The sequence below is a fragment of the Eucalyptus grandis genome, chromosome 3 (assembly GCF_016545825.1).
Source record: "Eucalyptus grandis isolate ANBG69807.140 chromosome 3, ASM1654582v1, whole genome shotgun sequence".
Classification (NCBI taxonomy): domain Eukaryota; kingdom Viridiplantae; phylum Streptophyta; class Magnoliopsida; order Myrtales; family Myrtaceae; genus Eucalyptus; species Eucalyptus grandis.
In genome coordinates this window covers 20,545,931-20,568,775 of record NC_052614.1, presented here as the reverse complement: position 1 = coordinate 20,568,775, position 22,845 = coordinate 20,545,931, and the positions used below count along the sequence as shown (strand labels likewise).

General features: G+C 38.9%; 1 protein-coding gene and 1 long non-coding RNA gene across 2 annotated transcripts; both read left to right on the top strand.

The window, feature by feature from the left end:
• The first annotated feature begins 14,247 nt into the window (after nucleotides 1-14,247).
• On the top strand, nucleotides 14,248-17,941 carry LOC104443206 (polypyrimidine tract-binding protein homolog 2). Its single transcript, XM_039309427.1, has 9 exons — nucleotides 14,248-14,319; nucleotides 14,995-15,132; nucleotides 15,497-15,679; nucleotides 16,763-16,825; nucleotides 16,914-16,987; nucleotides 17,273-17,368; nucleotides 17,470-17,527; nucleotides 17,654-17,758; nucleotides 17,855-17,941. Exons 3-9 carry the CDS (start codon nucleotides 15,617-15,619, stop codon nucleotides 17,939-17,941), a joined length of 546 nt encoding a protein of 181 aa, XP_039165361.1. The 5' UTR covers nucleotides 14,248-14,319; nucleotides 14,995-15,132; nucleotides 15,497-15,616.
• A 109-nt stretch (nucleotides 17,942-18,050) lies between these two features.
• LOC104454731 lies at nucleotides 18,051-19,983 on the top strand. The gene is made up of 3 exons (XR_005549221.1): nucleotides 18,051-18,162; nucleotides 19,212-19,304; nucleotides 19,478-19,983. It is a non-coding gene; the product is annotated as an uncharacterized LOC104454731 (long non-coding RNA).
• Nucleotides 19,984-22,845: the final 2,862 nt, after the last annotated feature.

Genomic DNA, 22,845 nt, shown 5'->3' with positions numbered 1-22,845 from the left:
CGGCACCGGCAAAGTGAAGGAGGAACTAAAATTAGGTGAACACACTCTTGAGAATTGAGATTACATGGTCAGTAGTCTGTGCCCTTTTCTTCTGCCACTAAAATCTCATCCTAGAAGAAATTAAAATTGCTTGTAGATATCATCTAGAGTCTCTTCTACCATCAGTTTTGTCCACTTCACAAACATTGGCACAGGAAAGACAAATATCTTCTCCTTTTAGATCTAGTCATCCATGACAGCACAATGCTAGGATCAAGGATTGAACATCTTATGCAACACCGATTGCCTACTTTGATCAATCAATCTTAAAATGAGTAGCATATGTTAAGTATCTCATTCCCTTCAAGGTAATTACCTCTTTTAATTTAGTCTATAGCCAACACCGATTTCAAAGGGAATATATGTCAGATCTAACATGGAAGAAGAAACCAGAGCCCTTTAATTTTCTTTTCCTGAAATCTATCATCTACCCCACTTCACATGCACTTCACATGCACAAACCCTAACTTGTATATGAAGTTTATAACACACTGAAAAATGCGTATTATTACCCTTCCCTTCATATTCTCCCATTTACAGCTTCCCACCAGAATCTTTCTCCACGATAATGAATTGATAGATAGAATAAGGTATTTAGTCCAATTCCTGCAATGTCTAGTCCAAGAATTGCCAAAAGCGACTTCTTCTTGTTGGAAGATAGATGTTGTGCAAACCTAACCGGTGTGACTTAATTCGTGCGTGGTAAGAAAGATAGAAATGTGCGTAGGGCTCCATGCCTGAGCATTCTGGAGCTACAAATCGCAATTGCATGTGAAGGGGCCAGCTTGGAGCAGGCGATTTAGAAATTTGGAGAAGCGTGTTCACGTGTTGAGAGATATGGGATTTGTTTATATTAACAATATTATTCCCCCCAAATAATAATGACGTTGAAAAATAATTTATGCGACCCATGAGATCTACAATTGTACATATCGATGGCATTATTTTGTTCTCGATCCAGTTATTTTGTATCGCATGGAATTCCCACCATTGTGTTCGTCCGACAGATCTACTTGGTACGAAGATCACGTATTAGCTTTTGTATAATGAAACTCTCTTAGGATGCTCATGTGACACTCGTGATAGGTCATTGAGGAATAATAAGCCAATAATTATTTTTATTTTTTGGTCGTTTTTGTTATTCGAAACTGTTAGAGGTAATAGGTTTGAGAGAGAAGAAGTAGTTGCTTGAAGTATTACACCAAGAGACATCAAGTTTGGAATGCTCAACAGTGTTACCTCCAAACAGTAGGAAACCCTAGAGTTTTTATATGCACGTTATTGGGCTTCGGCCCATATGGACCCAAATAACCATGCTTTTACCTATTGGGCTTGTATGTGAACATATTGTTTTGGACTATATTAATAATATATCCAACAATCTCCTCCTATGTTCACCATACAGCACAATCCAATAAGTTGGTCAGTGTAATGTTCAAACAAACATGAATCATCCACATTCAGTCCAAGACAATCAACTCGGATCGGTCAAAGAGTATTCCAGCAATAAAGTATTAAACTAAATCATCATGTGCAAACTAAATAAGTGAATCATTCTTATCATGAATATGTTCTCGAGATTAAAAATCCAAATCCCAAAATAAATCTCAGATTCGTTCACAACCAATATATGCATATTAATAAAGTATAAGTAGGCCAGTCAAAATAGTCTAAGGCCTTACAAATATAAGAAACAAGCATAATAATGTCCACAAAATAGAAATAGCAAAATGCAAGTCTCAAGTAAATGGACTTCATCAAAATAGGCAATAGCAGGTAAACTGTCAAGTCCCCACACGCTCTAAGTGATATATATTCATTCATCAAGTAGGTTATCCTGGTCAGGATCCCACTCATTAAGCTCTCCTCCATCTCTGCCATCCCCTGTAGAATGTCAAATATGAATTTCATATTATCATGAATTCAATCAAGTGAATAAAAACTTAGCACCATTCCATCAGGCGGAGAAGAACATATATTGATGTCATAAAGCATCATAATATCATGTCATAAGCATCAAGCCGCTTTCATAAATTATGAACAAGACTTAAACAATGTGATTTACAAAGAGCCATCAACTTAAGTTTATTTGTAGGAGAATAACTATTGTCTAGTTTCAAAGAACAAGACCAATAGTCAAGTCACTTACAACAACCTAGTCGTGTAATATCAAGTTTCAATTAAGAACAAGACAAATAGGCTTCTTATGTAAACAATTGTTTCTATGTTTCAATTTGGAATGTCACAATTACGATTCCTTAAAGTCAAATAATCTAGCATCAAGTTTGGAATGAGATCATTTAACCAAAAAGGATAGTCCAGTCTAGTTGAATTGTATCATCAAGTTTGGAATGACACAATTTTTCCAGATAGAACATTTGAATTAGGTTAAAGTCATCTTCATCAAATTTGGAATGAGACAACTCACCCTCTTCAATTAGTCAGCAATCAGAACATCAATGAAACATATAAACCGTGCTTATCATTGTAGCCAATAAAGAAAGATTTGATAATTCAAAACACAGGTAAGTAAATGGTAGTTAAGACTTGCCTATATAGTCTTTAACCCCAGCTTCCCACTGTTTTGAATAATCGATCTTTAGGCATACCTTTGGTGAGAGTATCGGCTATGTTATCCTTCGATCTCACATCGATCAAGGTGATAACCCCTTGTTCTCTCAGATAATTCAACAACGCATGTCTCGCCTCACATGTCTTCTTTTGAATTAAAGAGAGTATTCTTGACGACTTGGACAGCTGCTCGATTATCACAGAATAGGCTTAAAGAATTAATTTTTAGTCGAGTCAAAGGAATATCCATAATCAGATTCTTTATCCACTCTGCCTCTTCACCGCTGAGGCTAAAGCAAAAGTTCCGATTCCATAGACGACAATGCAATACAAGTCTGTCGTTTGGATTTCCAAGTAATAGCAGCTCCACCTAAAGTGAATACATACCCACTAGTGGACTTACTATTTCCAATATCTGAGCACCATGAGGCATCAGAATATCCATCCACAATTGGAGGATAACCATAATAATAAAACGCATAATCTTTAGTACCTTTAAGGTATCTCATTAGCCTATTAAGGGCATCCCAATGCTCTTTACTAGGATTACTAGTAAAACGACTCAGCATACCAACTGTAAAGGCTATGTCGGGTCTAGTGCAACTCATAGCATACATGAGACTACCAATCGCTCGAGTACTTTAACCGATCCACGCTGGTCCCTTCATTAGGACTCGCTATTATTATAATCACATGGTGTCTCACTCGGTTTACACTTATCGTATCCCCAAGTAGAAAGTAGATGCTCAATATAATGAGTCTGCTAAGGAGATGACTTGCCGTTCAAAGCTTACTTTCATACCAAGAATGGTATTAGCAATACCAAGATCTTTCATGTCAAATTCTTTAGCTAAAGTAGCTTTCACGTCACTCACTACAGAATGATCGGAACCAAGAATTAACATGTCATCAACATACAAGCAAATGATGACTATCTTATTTGATATAGAACGATGGTAAAGGCATTTATCTGAATAACTAGACTGAAAGCCATAACTCTTTACCACTTCATCAAATTTAAGATGCCGCATCTTAGGTGCTTGTTTAAGACCATATAGAGATTTATTTAATTTACAAACTTTGTCCTCAAGACCTTTCATAACATATCCTTCCGGTTGTTCCATGTAAATTTCCTCATTTAAATCCCCATTTAAGAAAGCTGTTTTTACATCCATTTGATGCACTACAAAGTGTTCAATAGATGCCAAAGCAAGAAGAATTCTTATAGTTGATAGATGACACACAGGTGAATAGACATCAAAATAGTCTATTCCACTCTGTTGTTTATAGCCTTTAGCTACTAAGCGTGCTTTGTATCTGGCTATTGATCCATCACTATTCAGTTTCTTCTTCAACACCCATTTACAGCCTATAGCTTTAGCCCCTTTTGGCAAATTTACTAGCTGCCAAGTGTGATTCTCTAGCAGAGAGCTCATTTCATCATCTATGACTTCTGCCCTCAGTAGAGATTCTCTAGATCTCATTGCTTCTTGATAGGAGAATGGATCATCCTCAAGATGGTAAGCAACAAAGTCTTCACCAAAACTTTTGGGAATTCTCTCTCTTGTAGATACTCTAACTGGAATTGGTTCAATAGCCAACTGTGTGGAATTAGTGTCAGAAGGGCCTGCTTCAAATTCTACAGGAGATTCTGAAATCATATCTGTAGATCCAGAAACATTCAAGCTTTGATCTCTGATAAACTTGTTTTCAAAGAACACTGCATCTCTAGATTCTATCACTCGTAGTAGATAGATCTAAAAACCTATTTGCAGCGCTATCTTCGCACTACCTAGATATACACAAGTAATAGTTCTAGATCCCACCTTAGGTTTTTTAGGATCTGGTATACTTACATAAGCAATACAGCCCCAAGTCTTAAGAGTATCATATCTACAAGGGCGCTTATGCCATATCTCATAAGGTGTCATGGACAACTTAGAGTGCGGCAACCTGTTCAAGATGTGATTAGCAGTTAGAACTGCTTCTCCCCAGTAGGAGGAAGGCATGCCAGCTGTAAGTAACATAGAGTTTAACATTTCAGTTAACGTTCTATTCTTACGCTCTGCAACACCATTTGATTGGGGTGAATAAGGAGCAAGTGGTTTCAAGTATTATACCTTCAAGCACAAAATTCCTTGAACCTTGACATAGTATATTCTCCTCCTCTATCACTCCTAAACCTCTTAATTTTCAAGTTGAGTTGATTTTCTACTCTAGACTTGAAAATCTTAAATTTTTCAAAAGCCTCATCTTTCGATTTCAACAAATAGACATGACAATATCTAGAAAAATCGTCTATAAATGTTATTAGATACTTCCGACCACCTTTAGTAATGTAATTTCTAAAATCACAAATGTCAGAATGTATTAGCTCAAGAAGTTGTGTGCTTTTAGAAATCAATTTAAAGGGTTTTCTAGTAATTTTAGCCTCGTGCACACACTTCACACTTATCAAATCGAATAGAAGTATCTAATGGAATGTTATGAGTTTTAGCTAAATGTTGCATTTTCCTGTAATTCACATGTCCAAGTCTATTGTGTAGCAACTTTGGATCGATCAAAGTAGAATTCACATGGTTTATGCTATCAAAGCATTTAAACTCAACCTATACATACCATTAACCATGAATGCACAACCAAAATAATATGAGTTAACAGATAAAGTTACTCTACCATTCATAGTTGAAAAAGACATACCAGCTTTATCAAGTAAACTCATAGATATTAAATTCTTCTTAAGTAAAGGTACTACTCTAACATGTTTCAGAGTTAGTAATTTACCTCCGAAGAAAGCACCAAATTTGCGGTTCCAAGATGAGTCACCTTTGCCTCACCACCATTGCAATTTTCCACGTCTTTCACTTCGTGACCTCGTGAGTAAATTCTTGTCATTTGTAGCATGACAAGTAGCGCCACCGTCCAACCACCACTCGAAGAGATGCTGGCCTTTCCATTCTTCATCATTCCAATAAAGGCTCGAGGCTCGATCCTCTAATAAGCATATTGGTCTCATTATGTGGTGTGTCGTTATTTGGCTTCCTTGGCAACTTACACTCGCTACCCAAAGTGACCCCACTTTCCACAGCTTATGGCACTTGCCCTTCTTCTTCTTTTTTAAGATAGTCTTTTTGGCCTCTAACTCAGTAAAGAGGATTCACCTTTTGGTGACTTGGACTTTTTCGAGGTTTATTGGAGTGTGAGACTAAGTTGGCAACTGACTTTTGTTGTCCCACTTGTTCCAAACTCTTCCTAGTGATATTTTGATCCTCAATGTGAATATACCTCTTTAATTCATCCAGTCCCATCTGTACCTTCACCAGTGCATTTCAGTCTTGAAAGAACTCCATTCGCCTGGCGCTTGCTCAACACAAGACCAACAAAGAGATTATCGGACATATCGAATTATCATCTTTCAGCTTGTTCCTCATGTTCTCAAATTCAACTAACTGAGAAGTGATGCTTGAATTCATAGTGAATTTAAAGTCAAAGAATTTCTCCGCTAGGAGGGTTTTAGATAACCCCTCTTGTTTTTGGAACTGAGCGTTCAAGTGATCCCATATCTCTTTCGCCGTCTTATACTCACTATAAGTCATAGCCAAATTAGGATTCAGAGAGTTCAGCAAGTAATCTCTACAAAAATCCTCATCTTTGTTCCATTGATATTCATTCACATCTTCAGTGGTAGATGTAAAATCGCTCAATACAAGATAGAATATGTCACGTTCTTTCATGCCAAATTGAACATGTAATTTCCAGCCATGAAATTCAGTAACATCATAAGATTGCAACTTTATAATATCATAGGAACTACGCTTTGCCATTTTAATCAAAGCAAAGTGTTAGAAAGAGTGCACCTTGAAGTCCTCGAGCAACAAAGTTGAATAACTCCCTAACCTTGATCAAACTACTTTGTAAAGATGGAATTTGCCAAAACAAACCCCAAAAACAGATCTGGAGCGCCCAAAAACCTTAAGATGGACTGCCTTTGTCACTGAAACTCGCTGGAAATTTTCGCCCCCGAAATTCGCTAGAAATTTCGTCCCCAAAATTCGCTAGAAATTCAGATGGAAACTTCCGGGTGCCATAACTTCTCCGTCCGACCTCCGATTGACGCGAGTGACCACTCAAAACGTTCGTAGCGACGAGTAGATCAAAGCCCAAGTGGTTTCACCCTCTTAAATTGGCTATAATTTTTGGGTTTTTGAATCAAAGATTTCGGTCACCCGAATCTTCAAACTCAGATCCCGGCCAATATCACCGTCGAAATCAAAAGTAAATTACAGCCGCGAATTCGTCTTGACGAAATCTTCAAGAACACACTTTACTCGCTCAAATCCGACACACGAACCTAATACTTCAAGATTGTTAGAGGTAATAGGTTTGAGAGAGAAGAAGTAGTTGCTTGAAGTATTACACCAAGAGACATCAAGTTTGGAATGCTTTCAACAATAATGTTACCTCCAACAGAGGAAACCCTAGAGTTTTTATATGCACGTTATTGGGCTTCGGCCCATATGGACCCAAATAACCATGCTTTTACCTATTGGGCTTGTATGTGAACATATTGTTTTGGACTATATTAATAATATATCCAACAGAAACTTCAAGATAAACTGTGATTTCGGTTACTCCTGGTATGATTGAATTGCTATATTTCAAGCTATATAGGTTAGGGTAATGTCACTAATGCATAATCGATGGCTCCTGCAGAATGACATGCTTATGTATATTATGTCTTACCACTCTTAAAAATTAGGCTTATGTAAAAAGCTAAATATCTGTTACCTGTGAATGAAAGAATGAATTCATGCCAATCAATTCAAAATAAGAGTGGACAAAATGGCTCCGTTTGTTTCGTGGAATATGAATGATTTGAAAAATATTTATCTAAAAGTAATAGCATGTTTCACTTAAGATAATTAGTTAATGAAAAATGTGTTCACTATCAATAACAGTATATATTTATATATTCAGGAAAATGTTCTCTAAATAGTTTATTTTTCACAAAATAAACACAACCTATAATTAAGTCACTGCAACTTTTTTATTAAGATAATAACACAACAAGGTTCGAACTTTAACACGATGTTCAATCAGGTTCATAATAATGCTAACTACCGTGCATCGACCTTTATAAGAAATCTTCGACGGATCTTGGCGAATGTCAGATCTCATTTTTTTTTTTTTTTTTGGTCGGTAATGTCAAATCTCACTTAATCATTAGAAATATAATCTGCTTTTCTTCATGTTCACAAAACTTCAGTCCAAAAGCCCACTATTGAATTGCTAAGTAATGCAGATCTTTGCAAACATTAATTATAATAAACACTTCTGGCGGCTTTTGTGTTTTTTTGTGCAGACTCTCGCTAATATATTGGAAAGCGATGAATATCTACTTTACCTCCAATTTGTTCCGTCCGTTTGTCCTCTTTTTAACTGTCTGTTTAAACTAGGTCAAATTAAGAGGAATCACAGTGTGTTCAAGGGCAAGAGATGAAGAAGAAAGAAGAGAGATGGGTAGGGAACAATACAGCAAGGCAACCATGTGGAGGAAGAAAGTGATCTTTCATATGTATCACCAACTGATCAGATTAGAGAGAGAGAGAGAGAGAGAGAGAGAGAGAGTGCAGAATCTCATGGATGCGCAACCCAACAAAAATCCATCCACCACCACCTCTCAATGATACACACCAGTTCACCCCTAGTCACGGATGCGTACAAAGACACCATCTTTGAGACCACATGTCCCCTTCCTTCTCCCTCCCTCCCTCCCTTCCTCCCTCCCTCCCCCAAAAAGAGAAAGTTGACAATACCACATAAAAGTTAAAAATGTTCAAATACTTAACAATTATCTCGTGTGACTCGATGCCCTCTGCCCTCTTTTTATTTACTTATGTGTTTTAAATTATTTTGATTTTGTTAGGATGACATGGCTCCCACTATGTGCACGCCATGTGTCCACCATGCTATTGTTTCACCAAATTCGGGCCAAAGTGCATGAATTGCAAATGGCTTATTTAGTATAATAGTCTTTTAGATTACTATGAGAATAATAATACGTTATGAGTAAAAATTCTTAAATGAGTAAATCTCATAATAATTTATAATTATTTATTAAGATTTTTTGTAATCTGTTATTCTCATAGTAGATTAAAGACCATCACTTAATCATTTCTCAATTGCAAACGGTAAAAGAGTTCACTGCATCAAGTGATCGAAATAAATTAGTGGCCCAATTGCAATGTCACCCAAGTTAAGCGACCAACCATGAAATTTATCCGACTGTGAACACTTGAAAAACATTGAGTAAGACCAAGCTCATCATCTATGGATGCATATACACTGTTAACTACCCTTTTTTTCTCAAAATCTTATGCAAATAGTCTCAGTTTCAAGTAATAGTGATGGTTCGACAAAAAAAGAAGAAGCAATAGTGATGGAACATTCTTCTTGTAAAAAGGCATCATCTATGTGTTGTATTTTTAAAGTTTGCAAAAGTGCTGTCAAATCTTCAAATTTTTCAAAAGTGCAACTAAATAAAATATTTATTTTAAAACACAATCAAATACTTTCGTTTCTTCATTTATTTTGAGTGACGGGAAAAATGAATGTGACTTATTTTTTCGACGACTCTCAGTTATGATAACGCTCCAATGTGGTTCTGTAAGCTAACAACTGGAAGAGCAGAAACGTAGCTAGCAACCATTTCGCTGGGTCTCCACGAGAGCAGCCAAACTTTTCATGGCCAACGATTTAAGCTTATGCCTCACCATGAGCGAAGGCCTGTTTGCGCTCCCTATCACCTAGCAAGTGTTGGTTGATGAGGGTCAATTGATCCTCACATGGCGGTCGTTATGGCTATAACTAAGATGGTAGCGCATGGTGGCACCACCACGAGCGAGGGTGCCTCGCCCTCAGGGTAGGGCCCAAGGTCCTGGTCGAAATATAATACACCAAAACAATATAATCTTACAATTTACGTCATTGTAAAATCACCAGAGAAATAAACGAGAAATAATAAAAACACTAAAAATTTATATGGTTCGGTTTGAATATCGATATCTATGTCTACGGGAAAAGCCAATAGCAAATAATCCATCAGAGAGAATCAGAGTTTATAATTGCTCACACGCTCGAGTGTTTCCCACACATAAATTTAACCCCAAACCCAAAATGTTTATAAATAAATAACTCATTTGATTATAAACTCATGGCACAAAACGCATTCAAATTTTAAACAAGACCTTATATGTACTCCCTTCAGCTTGACGTGTGCGGCTCCTACGTGCTGCTCCTTTTCTTTCTCTCTCATAGGGCTTCAGGAGACGTGCGGTTCAGCCGCTTGTCTCAAGCGGCGCTCCTTTTTTTACTTTTTTTTTTTTGGCTCCACGTGCAAAGACCTCTTTCTTTAATTATCATCGGCTAAAAGAAACCCAGCCCTAGAATACTGTGTGCACCATGGATAACCTGCAGAGGGATTCGGCTCCTCCTGCAAATAAAATAAGAGAAACCTTTGTTTTTTTTTTTTCTATTCTAGTTTATTTTCTCTTTTATGCAACTATAAGAAGTCTAAGAAAAGAAGAGCTTCTTCATTCAATTTGAAATCTACTGAGGAAATCTTTATTGACAAATTCAGTTTAATAAAGCATTATCTGAATTCAAACTCGAGACATTAATTTAATAGTCCTCTTGCGAGTGAATGCAAGATGGTTGGTCTCCCTTGCTATCCACAGAGGTGTTGCAGCACCATCCCTTTCCCCCTCTCTCTAATTTTATTTTTTTATTTTTTTAAGGTTTTAGCTAATTTTGCTGAATGGTGCCTACCATCGAATATCCTTGAGAATATTAAATGTTGCATTGGAATTGTTATATGGCTCTTAAAAGGAGGAGCTAATAGAGGTACCCGATTGCATATTTTAGACAAATCTTCACTATTTTAGAGTTGTCCAACTTGAATGTACTTTATTCAGCTATGAGTGTTGGAAAATTACATCTCAATCCTCTGGTTCTGCTAAAACATGAGTGGATTCTCAAATGGTCACGAATCTCCGTACACCGCGTACTACTCTAAATAATTCTCTCTATATTTTAACACTCAGTCAATTACCCATAAAGAATCTAAAATCACCCCTACCGAGGCAAAAAAAATTCTGACCAACCATTACCAATACGAAGCCAAAAGGGAGAAGGCGGAGAGCAAAGATCCACCACAACTAGGGGTGAGCGATTCCAGGTTCCTTACAGGTTCCGCCCGGAACCCGGAACCTACCTTGGGGTACAGTTTCCTAATTTTTGGAACCCGGAATCTACCCGTTGGAACTTGGAACCCGGAACCTACCCTATTACAGTTCCGTGGTCGGTTCCGTGTTCTTACAAGTTCTTTTTTTTTTTTTTCATCTTTAGTTAAGCAAAACTTTCACAATACTTATCTCGAGAAATGGCCACGCCAACTTATCACAACACTTTCACTTCCAAGACGTACTTCTCCATAACAGGACCCATAATGCCATCACTCCGAAATGAAGTATAAGCATCCATTGAACTATACAAGAAGTTTCATTAGCATCGACCATTTTTCTGAAGCTCTATGTTGGGAAAGTCTCTCTGTCACAGCTCAATGGGACTTCCTAACAACTATGCATTGGAAAAGTTTAGATCGTCTACTTAGGAAGACCCGTCAAATATGCAGTTGTTTGTCAACTCATCCTCAAGAAGTCTTTCTAACCTACAAATTTTTAAAACATGTATATGAAGAGCTATTGTGTACTTAATAAATATATTCATTACTTTGTGAAACAAGAGCTTTTCAGTCACACTTACCTCGGTAGACCATAAAGAACAAGAATGGCTGTAACTTCGCATTTCCTTGTCAATTTCTAGGTTGAGTTTTCATTCCAACAAGCCCGTGGCCTCCAAGTCTCGGGTGAACCTGAATACAAAAGCAATGAAACGAGTGTAAAATTGAACAGGTGAATCTTGCTCAAGGATTTACTCTGATTTCCCGAAAGCAAAATCGTAGATGTCCAATATCATACACTGGACACGCTTGCTCCTCGGAAAGACATAAACCTCTTTGTCTCGGCATGTGATGGTGGCCCCGCAGAAAACTAGCATCAGAATGGCACACCAACTTTGAAAGAAAACCCAAACCTCATACCATGTCGTACATTTTTTTCTCCAACAATAGCCTCATTAAGTGCTTGTCTTTCAACCAAAAGCATTGGAATTTGCTGATCCAATTTCATGTTCATTCCTTCATAGTAGTCTCGATCGCATGATAAAGTGGTTGACAAATACTAGTGTCCATGATAGCAGATTCCATGCACTCGAGGCATAAACTTCGTCCATCTCCCAAAGATATGTATGTTGTGTTCCACGACCGTCGAGGTAAAATAAATATCAAAAGAAAGAAAAACAAAAAAATGAGTACAGCTGATTCAATGCATTTAAAATATACAATCCGCAAGATTGTGGGAACAAAGCATGGCATTGCATTTACTTGTGCTAGCCTAGACCACTACCTCCAAACGCTTGCAACTACAACATCAAGTTGTGTTGTCATGCTCATGCGACGGACAGTACATTCGGGACCGAAAAGGATGGCATATATACTCAATCAAACCAGCTCCATTTGTTGGGATCTCGTGAAATGAAATAGAAGCTTACAATAGAATCAAAAGGTAAAAGACTAAAGTTACGTTAATGCCATACTCCCTTGAAATTGCATAAACATAATAGACAAGAACAACTTGGACTCAGCTTCTCTCACTTCAGTAGCATGCTATTTTAACAAATCCCAGGTTTACATACGGAAGGCTCAATGAGAAAAATATGGTCCACTTGTCACTAAAATGAACATAACATGGTCGAGTTAAATGACTTTAGTTAAATTCAACTGTCATACGTCCTACAAAAACATTTTGCAAGCTAAAAATCCAAATAAACTGAGATAAATCCAACCCTACCGTTTCATCGTCGATCAGCTGGTAGGCCCCCGCCGGAGTCTCCGAGGGCGTCCCACGTTGCCCCCGACCAAACAGGCGGAAGGAGAGAGAGAGTGGGGGTGCAACTGAGTTGGAGGTGGAGGTGGAGGTGGAGGTGGAGGCGGAGGCGGAGGCGAAGGGGTGTGGAGTTAAGGCTCATTAGGCGGCTGGGCGAGCGGCGAGCAGCGTCGGGGCGACTAGGAGAGTGGCGAGCGGCTTCGAGGCGACTGGGCGAGTGGCGAGCGAGCAGCGTCAAGGCGGCTGGGCGAGCGGCGAGCAACGTCGGGGCGGCTGGGCGAGCGAGCAGCCTCCACCGCGGGGACGAGCGACGTCTAATGGCGGCGTTGACGGCAAGCGGCTGAGCGGCGAGGCGAGCGAGGGGTGACGGCGTCCAACGGTGATGTCAAGGGAGATGGCTCTCAGCGGCGAGTAGTGGCACGGACGGCGCGACGGCTCATTGAGCTCAACAGCGAGACGGCTCATCGGACGAGCAGTGGGTGGTGGTGGTTCGATGGCCAAGAGGTGTTGGTGAGTAGGGCGTGGGGCGGCGGTGTGGTGGTGGGTGAAGCAGCAGCCAGCAGGAGGAAGGAAGAAGAAGAAGAAGAAGAAGAAGAAGAAGAAGAAGAAGGGGGTTCCGTCCGAGGAGAAAATATTGGGTACGTCTTATGTATCAACGTGGCAAACAAGAAGGCGCTCGCAGCGCGACACGTGTCCTCGTGGGACCCACAATTTCAGGCGCTCATTTTGAAAATTTCCGGTATCAGAGCTTCGGAGAGAGGGTTTACAATCGCGGGTTCTTTCTTTGCGCCTCTCTCCCCGACGAACTCCCTCTCTCTCGCCCTCGCTTTTCCGACCGCCGAAGCACCGCGAGCAACCGCGAACCAGAGGATACCGGCGAGACGACCGCGAGCAACCGACCGGCGTGCGACCTCCCCCTCTCTCTCTGCCTTCCGGCGTGCGACCTTCCTCTCTCTCTGCCCTCCCTCTTTCCGACCGGCGAACCACCGCGCCGCACCTCTGGCTCCGGTTCCGGCCCCAACTCGTACGTCCTTACTCTTTCTCTCTACTCGCGTCTCTGTCGCCCCCTCCCTCTCTTCGACAAATAACCACCGCGGGACCGGCGAACCACCGCGCCCCCTCTAGCTCCAAATCCGGCACCGGCTTGTCCAGTAATTCCTCGCTTTCTCTTTTCTCTCTTTCTCTCTGTACGACGGGGTGACGGAAGGGATTTTATAGGAGTTCAAATATGCCTGAAATGTCATTAGTAGTATGCTTTTCGCCCGTAGTTTTTCTTTAATCTTGGGTTTGGCTATTCATCATGCCGTAGGACATACTCCGAAAAGGCTCTAAAATGAGTGCTATTGTTGCAAATCATGGATAGTCCTTGAAAAGCCAGATCTGTTGTTCTTCCATATTGATGTTTATATGTATATTCCCAATAACTTTGCTGAGATGCACGGCAAATGCATCCAGTCTCAATTGATTATTGTCATGCAAAGTGTAGATTTTTATTGCCTCCGAGATCATTTGGTCATATTTGTTTCCGTGTGTTTGCGATGCTTATGGTATAGACCTATGTGATCTCCGATGATGATTTTTTTTTTTTTTTTTTTGGTCGGATTTTAACTTTCTCTCGTATTTGATCCAATTGCAGGATGTGGCAAAGAAGGTATTCTCGATGCAAGAATATTCAGAAGAATTGATAAATTCCTTTAGACAAGAGGTTTGTTTTCTTTTTTGTTTTACTATGTCTCATGAGTTCTCTTTGTTTCTAATATTATTCAGCCAGGACATGCTGAGGGTCGCTTAGACTTTTTAATTTGAATAAGGCATCTCTCGTAGGACATGATATGCAGGCTATGTCTTGCTCTAAGCCCGTTGGCCTGTCATTGACTTGTTAATTGAAATCATGAAAACATCGTTATGATAGCGTTTAGTGATTGCTGGATGCGAGGTGGCTGGTTTAATTTTGATAAGGGCCTTCCTTGACAGTTGTAATTGCGTTGATGGTCTAGATTCAGACCGAGGCGTGAGGGATAATGGGTTGACCTTTTAGTTGATAATGAGCCCAAAAAGTGATCTATATTATCCCAGGATGTGACGAGTCAACATCGAGGTGCCAAATGACTCCATCTATTGTGTCACTTGCCCCTACATCTTCTGATTGTTCTTTTTTTTCTTTTTCCTTTTCCTGATAAGAACTACATGGTCAAGATGGTTTAGGAAGAACATTCTGAAAACCAAAGGTGATAAAGAGATGAAGTAAGATTGACCAACATGTTCGAACTGCATGCATTTATCTCTCTCTCTCTGCACTTGTATGACTAGCCCGTATTTTATTATTTTATAAAATTCTGAAGCCTTTTAATGACCAGAATTTTTGGTGCTTATTCTGTAGCAACTGGGATTTTTTCCCCAAAGCACGGATATAGTTTATTGGCGTCAGCTCTATTAGTGATGGCATTGGCAATTTTAATTCAAGTGTTGTTCCACTAATACAGCAACGCAACTTTTCCAGGACATGTGGTGATAGCAGGTTTTGATCTTTTTTTTTTTTTTTTTTTTTTTTGCCAAAGGATTATGGATATTTTTCTTTATATTTTCCATGCCTTGATCCATTGCATTATGATTAATTGTGTTGTGTTGTGTTGGATAGATGTAATAGCATGTGGGTCTACGAAAGGATTATACCTTCTCGTTTTACTCAAATGAGGAACTTTCGATAGGACTTTGCGATTGTTGTACGTCCATGCTCTCCCCCTCAGCATGCGTAGTACCATGCAGATTCTGAGAACCTCTTTTGATGTTGCCACAATTTTTCTCACTTCTCATAAAGTACGTTCATGTAGAATTTTATGAAACCTCATTAGCTAGTTGTGGAACTAATCTTAAACCTGCAGGGAACTGTGAAGATCAATGCAGCTGACGTTGACATAATCGCTAATGAACTTGAGGGAGGTCAGCTTATGCCATGTGCTTGAACGCATTTATTCTCACTGGCCTGAGCTTTCTAGTAGTGTATGGTAAAATCTGAGAACGGCTGGATCGGAAGGTGGCTGAAAGGACCTTATGCGAGCATAAAGGTGATGCTGTTGCTGAAATTGTTCCTTGCTTCGATAAAGAATTGGTGGCACGAAAAATGGGATTTGTGTTTTTCCGAGGTTGTCCAAGTAGGATCAAAAAGCTGTATGAGTCGTGCTTCTTTTGGGGATACATGACTTGCTTTCTGGGAGATTGTTTGTACTCGCCGATTTTGGTTGCAAATGTTCAGCCCTGCATTTTTGCCCTTCCATGTAGTACATGCCGGGAATTTTGGACGGTATGAAAATCATGTACAATTTCGACGAACAAAAAATCATAAACCCACAAGCCTATGCTCAATAATGTGAGGTTGACGCCTGATCCCTACGTCAAAGAGTTGTTAGGAAGATTTTGACGCCTCCGTATCAAATTGGATAAATCTCATTGTTGCATGAAAGATTTTCTTTTTTCTCAATGTGAAAAATTCACTGACAGCTCATCATAGGGTGTTTATTGCTTGCAAATGCTTGGGCAGTGATCCTTGTTATGTTTGGAGTGCCAAACCTGAGATTTCTAGCAACATTTTGCTGATTTAGATGTACTTTTGAAATCATTAACCAATCTCTTGATCTAAAACAAATTAAATGCTGCATGTGATGCTTCTGACTTTGGTACGTATTTGTGTAAATTTTCATATTTGTTTCTCTCAGAAAGTAACATTTGAATACATTCTGATGATATCTCTTATAACACTGATATTGAGAGGGGATAGGGGTTGGAATTTCTTTTTCGATAAAAGCAACTGTCTGTGTTACCATGCTGATGTCTTGAAAAGCTCATTGTTGTGTTTGGGGTGGCTTTGAACCTGTTTTTGATCAATTTTTAGCCTTGGCTCTAGCTTTTGACTTTAGGTTTAGCTTTGGCTGTTTGGATGGAATTTTCATTTCATTTGGCAAGTTTTTAATATTGAACACCTTAAATTTTCAGTCGAACTTGCTGAATTAATTTAAGCTTTCTCAAGAATACAACTAACTAAAATATCGCTTTTACCCAAAAAAAAGAAAAAACTAATTAAAATATCGCAGCCAATTGTGATAGAAAATCTTCTTATACTGAACAATTTTCTTGGTTAATTGGTAATGCAGGTCTTCTCAGCTTTTGGGTTTGTTCACAAGATTACTACCTTTCAGAAAACTGCTGGATTCCAGGTGACAAAAACTGAGATGACTTTTTTTTTGGTTTTGTACAGAGTTTATAATTTAAGCAAAAAATTCTTGACTAAAATCTTGTTTGTAGGCCCTGGTGCAATTTTCAAATGCCGAAACTGCTTCTTCTGCAAAAAATGCCCTTGATGGAAGATGCATTCCTAGGTGACGGTTGTATTAATTTTTTGACATGGTATTTTGTCCAACTGGAACTGGTACATGTTGCCCAAAGTAATGCATATTTTGGCATGAGTTTATCACCTATATATTGTGTTTAAAGAATAATTCCTAGTTAAGCTAAAAATCAAATTTCTCTAGTTACAAAGAAGCAGTTCTTAACATAGAGTGGCATGTTCATGTGCTTTGAGAATTTCTTTTGGGTTGCGATAGCATATTCTCTTCTAGTGCACTCACATGAAGGTTACTGACTGACTTTGTCTTGGTTCACAGCTATTTGCTTCCTGAGCACATGGGGCCATGCACCCTCGGATCACATATTCAGCCCACACATATCTCGTGTGTGAAATTCCAGAGCCATCGGAGCAGGTGACTTTCTAATTGGGTTTTTTATACCAAGCCTTTGTTTGATGTCCGTTTCTTGATTGATCGACTGTGTATTTTACCATGGACATTTTTTTGTTTATCAGGGACTACACTAATCCATACCTTCCTGTTGCTCCATCTGCTATAGATGGCAGTGGTCAGGTAAGGAATCAAAAATCAACATTTGCTTTGTTGTAATCACATCCGCTGTTAGAATGAGGTGGGCTTATTATTTTGTCTGCCTTATGATTTGATTGATTTGATCAAACATTGCATTGTATGCTGCAGTTGAGTGTTGGCTTGGATGGGAAAAAATTAGAACCTGAGAGCAATGTCCTTCTCGCATCAATAGAGAATATGCAGTATGCAGTAACATTGGATGTTCTTCACATGGTATTTATTTTATTTTATTTTATTTTTAATTCTCTCATCTGCATTCTTGGGTAAGCATGTGTTTTAAAAGTTTGTCACCAATTTCGCCCGGTTCAGTCTTTTCAGCTTTTGGACCCGTACGTGAAGATTGCCATGTTTGACAAGAATGGAGGGGTCCAAGCATTGATTCAATACCCTGGTTAGTAAGAGCAGTGAATTTTTCTGGATGAAGAATATCTTTCTTGTATTAGGGTGAAAAATATGCATGCATTTAATGAAGTGCATGTTGGTTGTCACATTGCTGTCCATGCAGATGTTTAGACAGCTGGAGTTGCAAAGGAAGCTTTGGAAGGGCATTGCATATATGACGGGGGTTTTGCAAACTCCATATCTCGTATTCGCGCCATACAGATCTTAGCATAAAGGTAATTACATCTGCTGCCCCCTGTATTACGTTTATCTCAGCAAGTTGTGACTATCCTACACCGTGGATGTACACTTCCTTGCTTTTGATACAAAAGGCAAAACTCCCTCTCCTATATCAAGTTTTCCAGTTGAATTTTGAAAGATGCCACTTCCAATTGACCATTTGATCAAGAGCGATTACCATTCAAAGAGTCACTAGTATGTCAATCACTTGTTTTTAGTTTTCACTTAAAAACAGTTAAAGTGAAATCTGTTCCCTGTAGAAGGGCGAATGACGTGAAATATGTATAAACCTGATGAATAAGGGATGACATTATTCTATTTCGCCAGTATAAGCTGTTTCACTTTGAGAAAAGTGGTGAAACATTCATTGATGTCTCTGGCAACAAGAACTTTCATTGGCTGTTGACTTCAAATATGCCACACGTTCAAGGTTCTGCTCATCTCCTTGGATCTGGTGTTACCATTTTCAACGTGACCGTATATAAGTCACACCCATTTGCAGTTGTGTTTTCTGTGTCATCATTCGGGGAATCTGAACTCTCTTGTTTCCCTTGCTTTGAAAGATAAACTTAGGTGCTAGCATGATTTAAACTTGGTCCCTTTAACATGAGGCATTTTGTGTAATTTGTTCTTATATCATGAATTGGTGGGAATTTGAAAACTGAAGCAAGTGTTGTGAGCGCTTCCTTTTGTGAGAATGTACTAATGTTATTTTAAGATAAAATAGTACGGAAGCCTGGTCATTTTCGTTTAGACAGTTCTAGAATCTGCTGTTTATTCATCTGTTATTCATTGATTATTCTGTGGGGGAGGTTATGATTTATTAGCTTGGTGAATTGTTATGACTGGCTGGAAATAATTGTCTTAGTATTTTGTGCTGCATTTCAGTTTCTATGTTAGATATATACGGCGTGTCATAATAATTTTGTCTTGCCTTTGAATATATGCGAACATTAATTTGCTGATATTGTTCTCTTACATTTTTACTTTCGAAGAAAGTAGGTGGGAGATTGTTAATTGACTGATATGCTAACTATTTTTCCAGGTTAACAATGATCGGAGCAGAGACTACACAATCCCCAACACCCTGATGATGAATCCTCAACCTTCAATTCTAGGGCAGCAACCGGCTTTAGCTGTTGGTGCTTCTCCTTATCATGCTATACTACTAATTTCATAAACTAAATATAGTTGTCTCTACGCTAGACTATCTAGAGCTACATGTTAGTAATTTCAGCGTAATTAGAGATTGTTTCCTCTTTTCTTTCATTTGATGACTGATCTGATGTTAAAAAAAAAAAAAAATTGCAGATAAGCAACTTTGCTAGCATGTGGTTCATTCTCCTTTTCGTCTCAATTTTCGCAACTGGTATTCTTGAGCTCCGTTGGAGTGGTTTCAGCATTGAGGATTCGTGGAGGAATGAGCAATTCTGGGTCATCGGTGGTACATCTGCTCACCTTTTTGCTGTGTTCCAAGGGCTTCTTAAAGTGCTTGCTGGCATTGATACCAACTTCAGTCACTTCGAAAGTAGCCGATGAGGAAGGAGACTTTGCTGAGCTTTGTGTTCAAATGACATCGCTTCTCATTCCTCCGACCACAGTTTTTATCGTGAACATCATTGGCATTGTAGCAGGTGTCATATGCGATTAACAGTGGGTATCAGTCATGGGGTCCACTGGTTGGCCCGAACCATTGATTCGTCTGTTGTTATTTATTGTGCAGTATTTTATTGTTTGATCACAAGAATGTAACACTTTCGAACTTAATTCAGCACTTAAAAGGTCGAATACAGAACAAGTTCATTGGTCAAGCTTAAGTCGATGCCTTTATTAATGTTCCCACAATTATCGTGTAAATTATGGCTTTATTAATGTTGCTCTACGGAAAGCATTTCCCGCACGTCAATTAATTCTCTCTCACACTACTAATAATTGAAACGTGATGTTGTGTTCTTTGTATATTGTCAAATTCAAACTCGACGGTTGAATCATTGCCACTTTTCGATTTCATACTAAGTAGCAATCCCTTGACTCGCAGGTTTTCCAAGATTAGTAGGGCAGCGAGAGCTTTGCCTTGCAAGGTAACTAGCCACAGTTTGGATCAAAATAAAATCAACATCCGACAAGATCATTTAATACAAAGCTTTGTTCTGTCAAAAGAAAGCTGAAGGTACTCAAACGTAAAATTGAAATAGCAAACTCCAAACATAAAACTGTTATTCATTCAAATCGACAATCCAGTAAGCAAAAAAGCTTTCCCTATGTTAGGTACTCCAAGAGATTTATGCACACAAAGTAGCCCCTGTGAAAAACATTGCATCTCAATCAGCATGTTATTGGACAAATTGGCCATCTTTCTTGGTTCGACTCTTGCCAACTCATCTTCTCATGAAAGGCAATACTCACATTATCAAAACATGCCAGTACCTTCTTCAGAAACACATTGAACCCCAAAAGAAAAGTAAACCCCTCGAATATCTTTGCGAGTGCATGTAGAACCAACCTTGGTAACAAGAACTTCCTTGAAGAATTCTTTTGAAGAAATCGTATGAGCAAAAGAAAAAAACATAAACTAAACCATTCAATCACAGTATACATCTGACCAAAATAAAAAAATCGTAGTATGCAAAATAGTGATCTTTATCCACTCTTTCTATAGATGACCCATAGCAAAAGACCTCGCATTTCTTCTTGTCAAATATGTGGTTACGCCTCTTCATCATCCTCAACCATAATCCTCTTGCACGCTTCGTAGCACATGAACATCAGGTAGGGAAAACCTTAATGACAATAAGATTCTTCTTCTTGCACATTAATAAGTCCGTAACTCTTTAAAACCTGTCCACATCCATATAAGAAGTCATCGACTTCCCTCAAAGAGCTCTTTTAACATGACCCGAAACAAAAATCCCACCAATTTTAGATCTTTTCCTTCACCTGCAATATGACACATGCAGCACGAAATTTAGAATAAGAATGCTAGCAAATAAACCCTTTAGTTTATCGAATAAAACTTTTAGTTTTCTGTTTTCAACAACAAAAGTGAAACTTTTAGACCCTATTACCCCACATGCTCATTAACATGTAATGCAGCTGCATGTAGATTGTACAAAAAAAGGCAAGAAACCAGCCAGACCATCGGTTGAAATGTGCCCCGTACCATTGGAGTGACGAGACCTCTCTAGGACACTTTGAGGTCTCACAAGAAACCCGCCAGACCATCCAATGCACGCTGAACTGTAGCTCTATGTCCATATTCCCGCCTTCAGCCAACTCCACTACCTCATTAGGGTGCATCAACAAATGAGCCTCTATTATTTGATCCTTATTGAAAAAGATTTCAATTTCGAAATGCTGGTAAAGGAGATATTTGTGCTCTGAAATATTTGTAGGTGATTCTTCCACCTTTCCTATATATCCCCAGATTGGCAAGTCATCACAGTACATCTGAAATATATAAAACTGCTTGATTGTAGCTTGGATTTGAGAGACTTCTTCACTTGTCAACTTCTTTGCACACGCAACCTCTTGATCCTTCCCCTGTAGAAATTTTACTTCATATGGAGCAGTTACTAGGCGATCTCCATTCAATATCTCACCAAGAGTGTCCTGTTTCTCGTCCAAATAATCTTCATTCCTATCATCCTCATCATCAAAGAGCCCAACAGGGCCATAAATTTCTTCCTCTTTCATGCGCTGGATCCCGAACTCAGATGGGTAAACAGCCATGGAAAAAGTTGGACCACCATTGGGAAGGAAAGAGCTTACAAGGACAAATGAATCAACAACTGCAAAGTGGAGAAAAATCACACAATGTAAAGGCAAACCAGCAAGCCCAAGTGCCGCTCCCAACATCAATAAACTATATCCGTGCTTTGGGGAAAAAATCCCAGTTGCTACAGAATAAGCACCAAAAATTCTGGTCATTAAAAGGCTTCAGAATTTTATAAAATAATAAAATACGGGCTAGTCATACAAGTACAAGAGAGAGAGAGAGATAAATGCATGCGTTCGAACATGTTGGTCAATCTTACTTCATCTCTTTATCACACTGGTTTTCAGAATGTTCTTCCTAAACCATCTTGACTATGTAGTTCTTATCGAAAAGGAAAAAGAAAAAAAGAACAATCAGAAGATGTAGGGGCAAGTGACACAATAGATGGAGTCATTTGGCACCTCGATGTTGACTCGTCACATCCTGGGATAATATAGATCACTTTTTGGGCTCATTATCAACTAAAAGGTTAACCCATTATCCCTCACCGCCTCGCCTGAATCTAGACCATCAACTGCAATTACAACCCGTCAAGGAAGGCCCTTATCAAAATTAAACCAGCCACCTCGCATCCAGCAATCACTAAACGCTATCATAACGATGTTTTCATGATTTCAATTAACAAGTCAATGACAGGCCAACAGCTTAGAGCAAGACATAGCCTGCATATCATGTCCTACGAGAGATGCCTTATTCAAATTAAAAAGTCTAAGCGACCCTCAGCATGTCCTGGCTGAATAATATTAGAAACAAAGAGAACTCATGAGACATAGTAAAACAAAAAGAAAACAAACCTCTTGTCTAAAGGAATTTATCAATTCTTCTGAATATTCTTGCATCGAGAATACCTTCACCGCCACATCCCGCAATTGGATTAAATACGAGAAAGTTAAAATCCGACCAA

Coding starts and splice junctions, on each gene's coding strand:
- LOC104443206 (XM_039309427.1), top strand. CDS start 15,617: ATGGTAAAATCTGAGAACGGCTGGATCGGAAGGTGGCTGAAAGGACCT. Junction 16,988..17,272: donor GATGGAAGATGCATTCCTAG/GTGACGGTTGTA, acceptor CTTGGTTCACAG/CTATTTGCTTCCTGAGCACA. Junction 17,369..17,469: donor TTCCAGAGCCATCGGAGCAG/GTGACTTTCTAA, acceptor TTTGTTTATCAG/GGACTACACTAATCCATACC.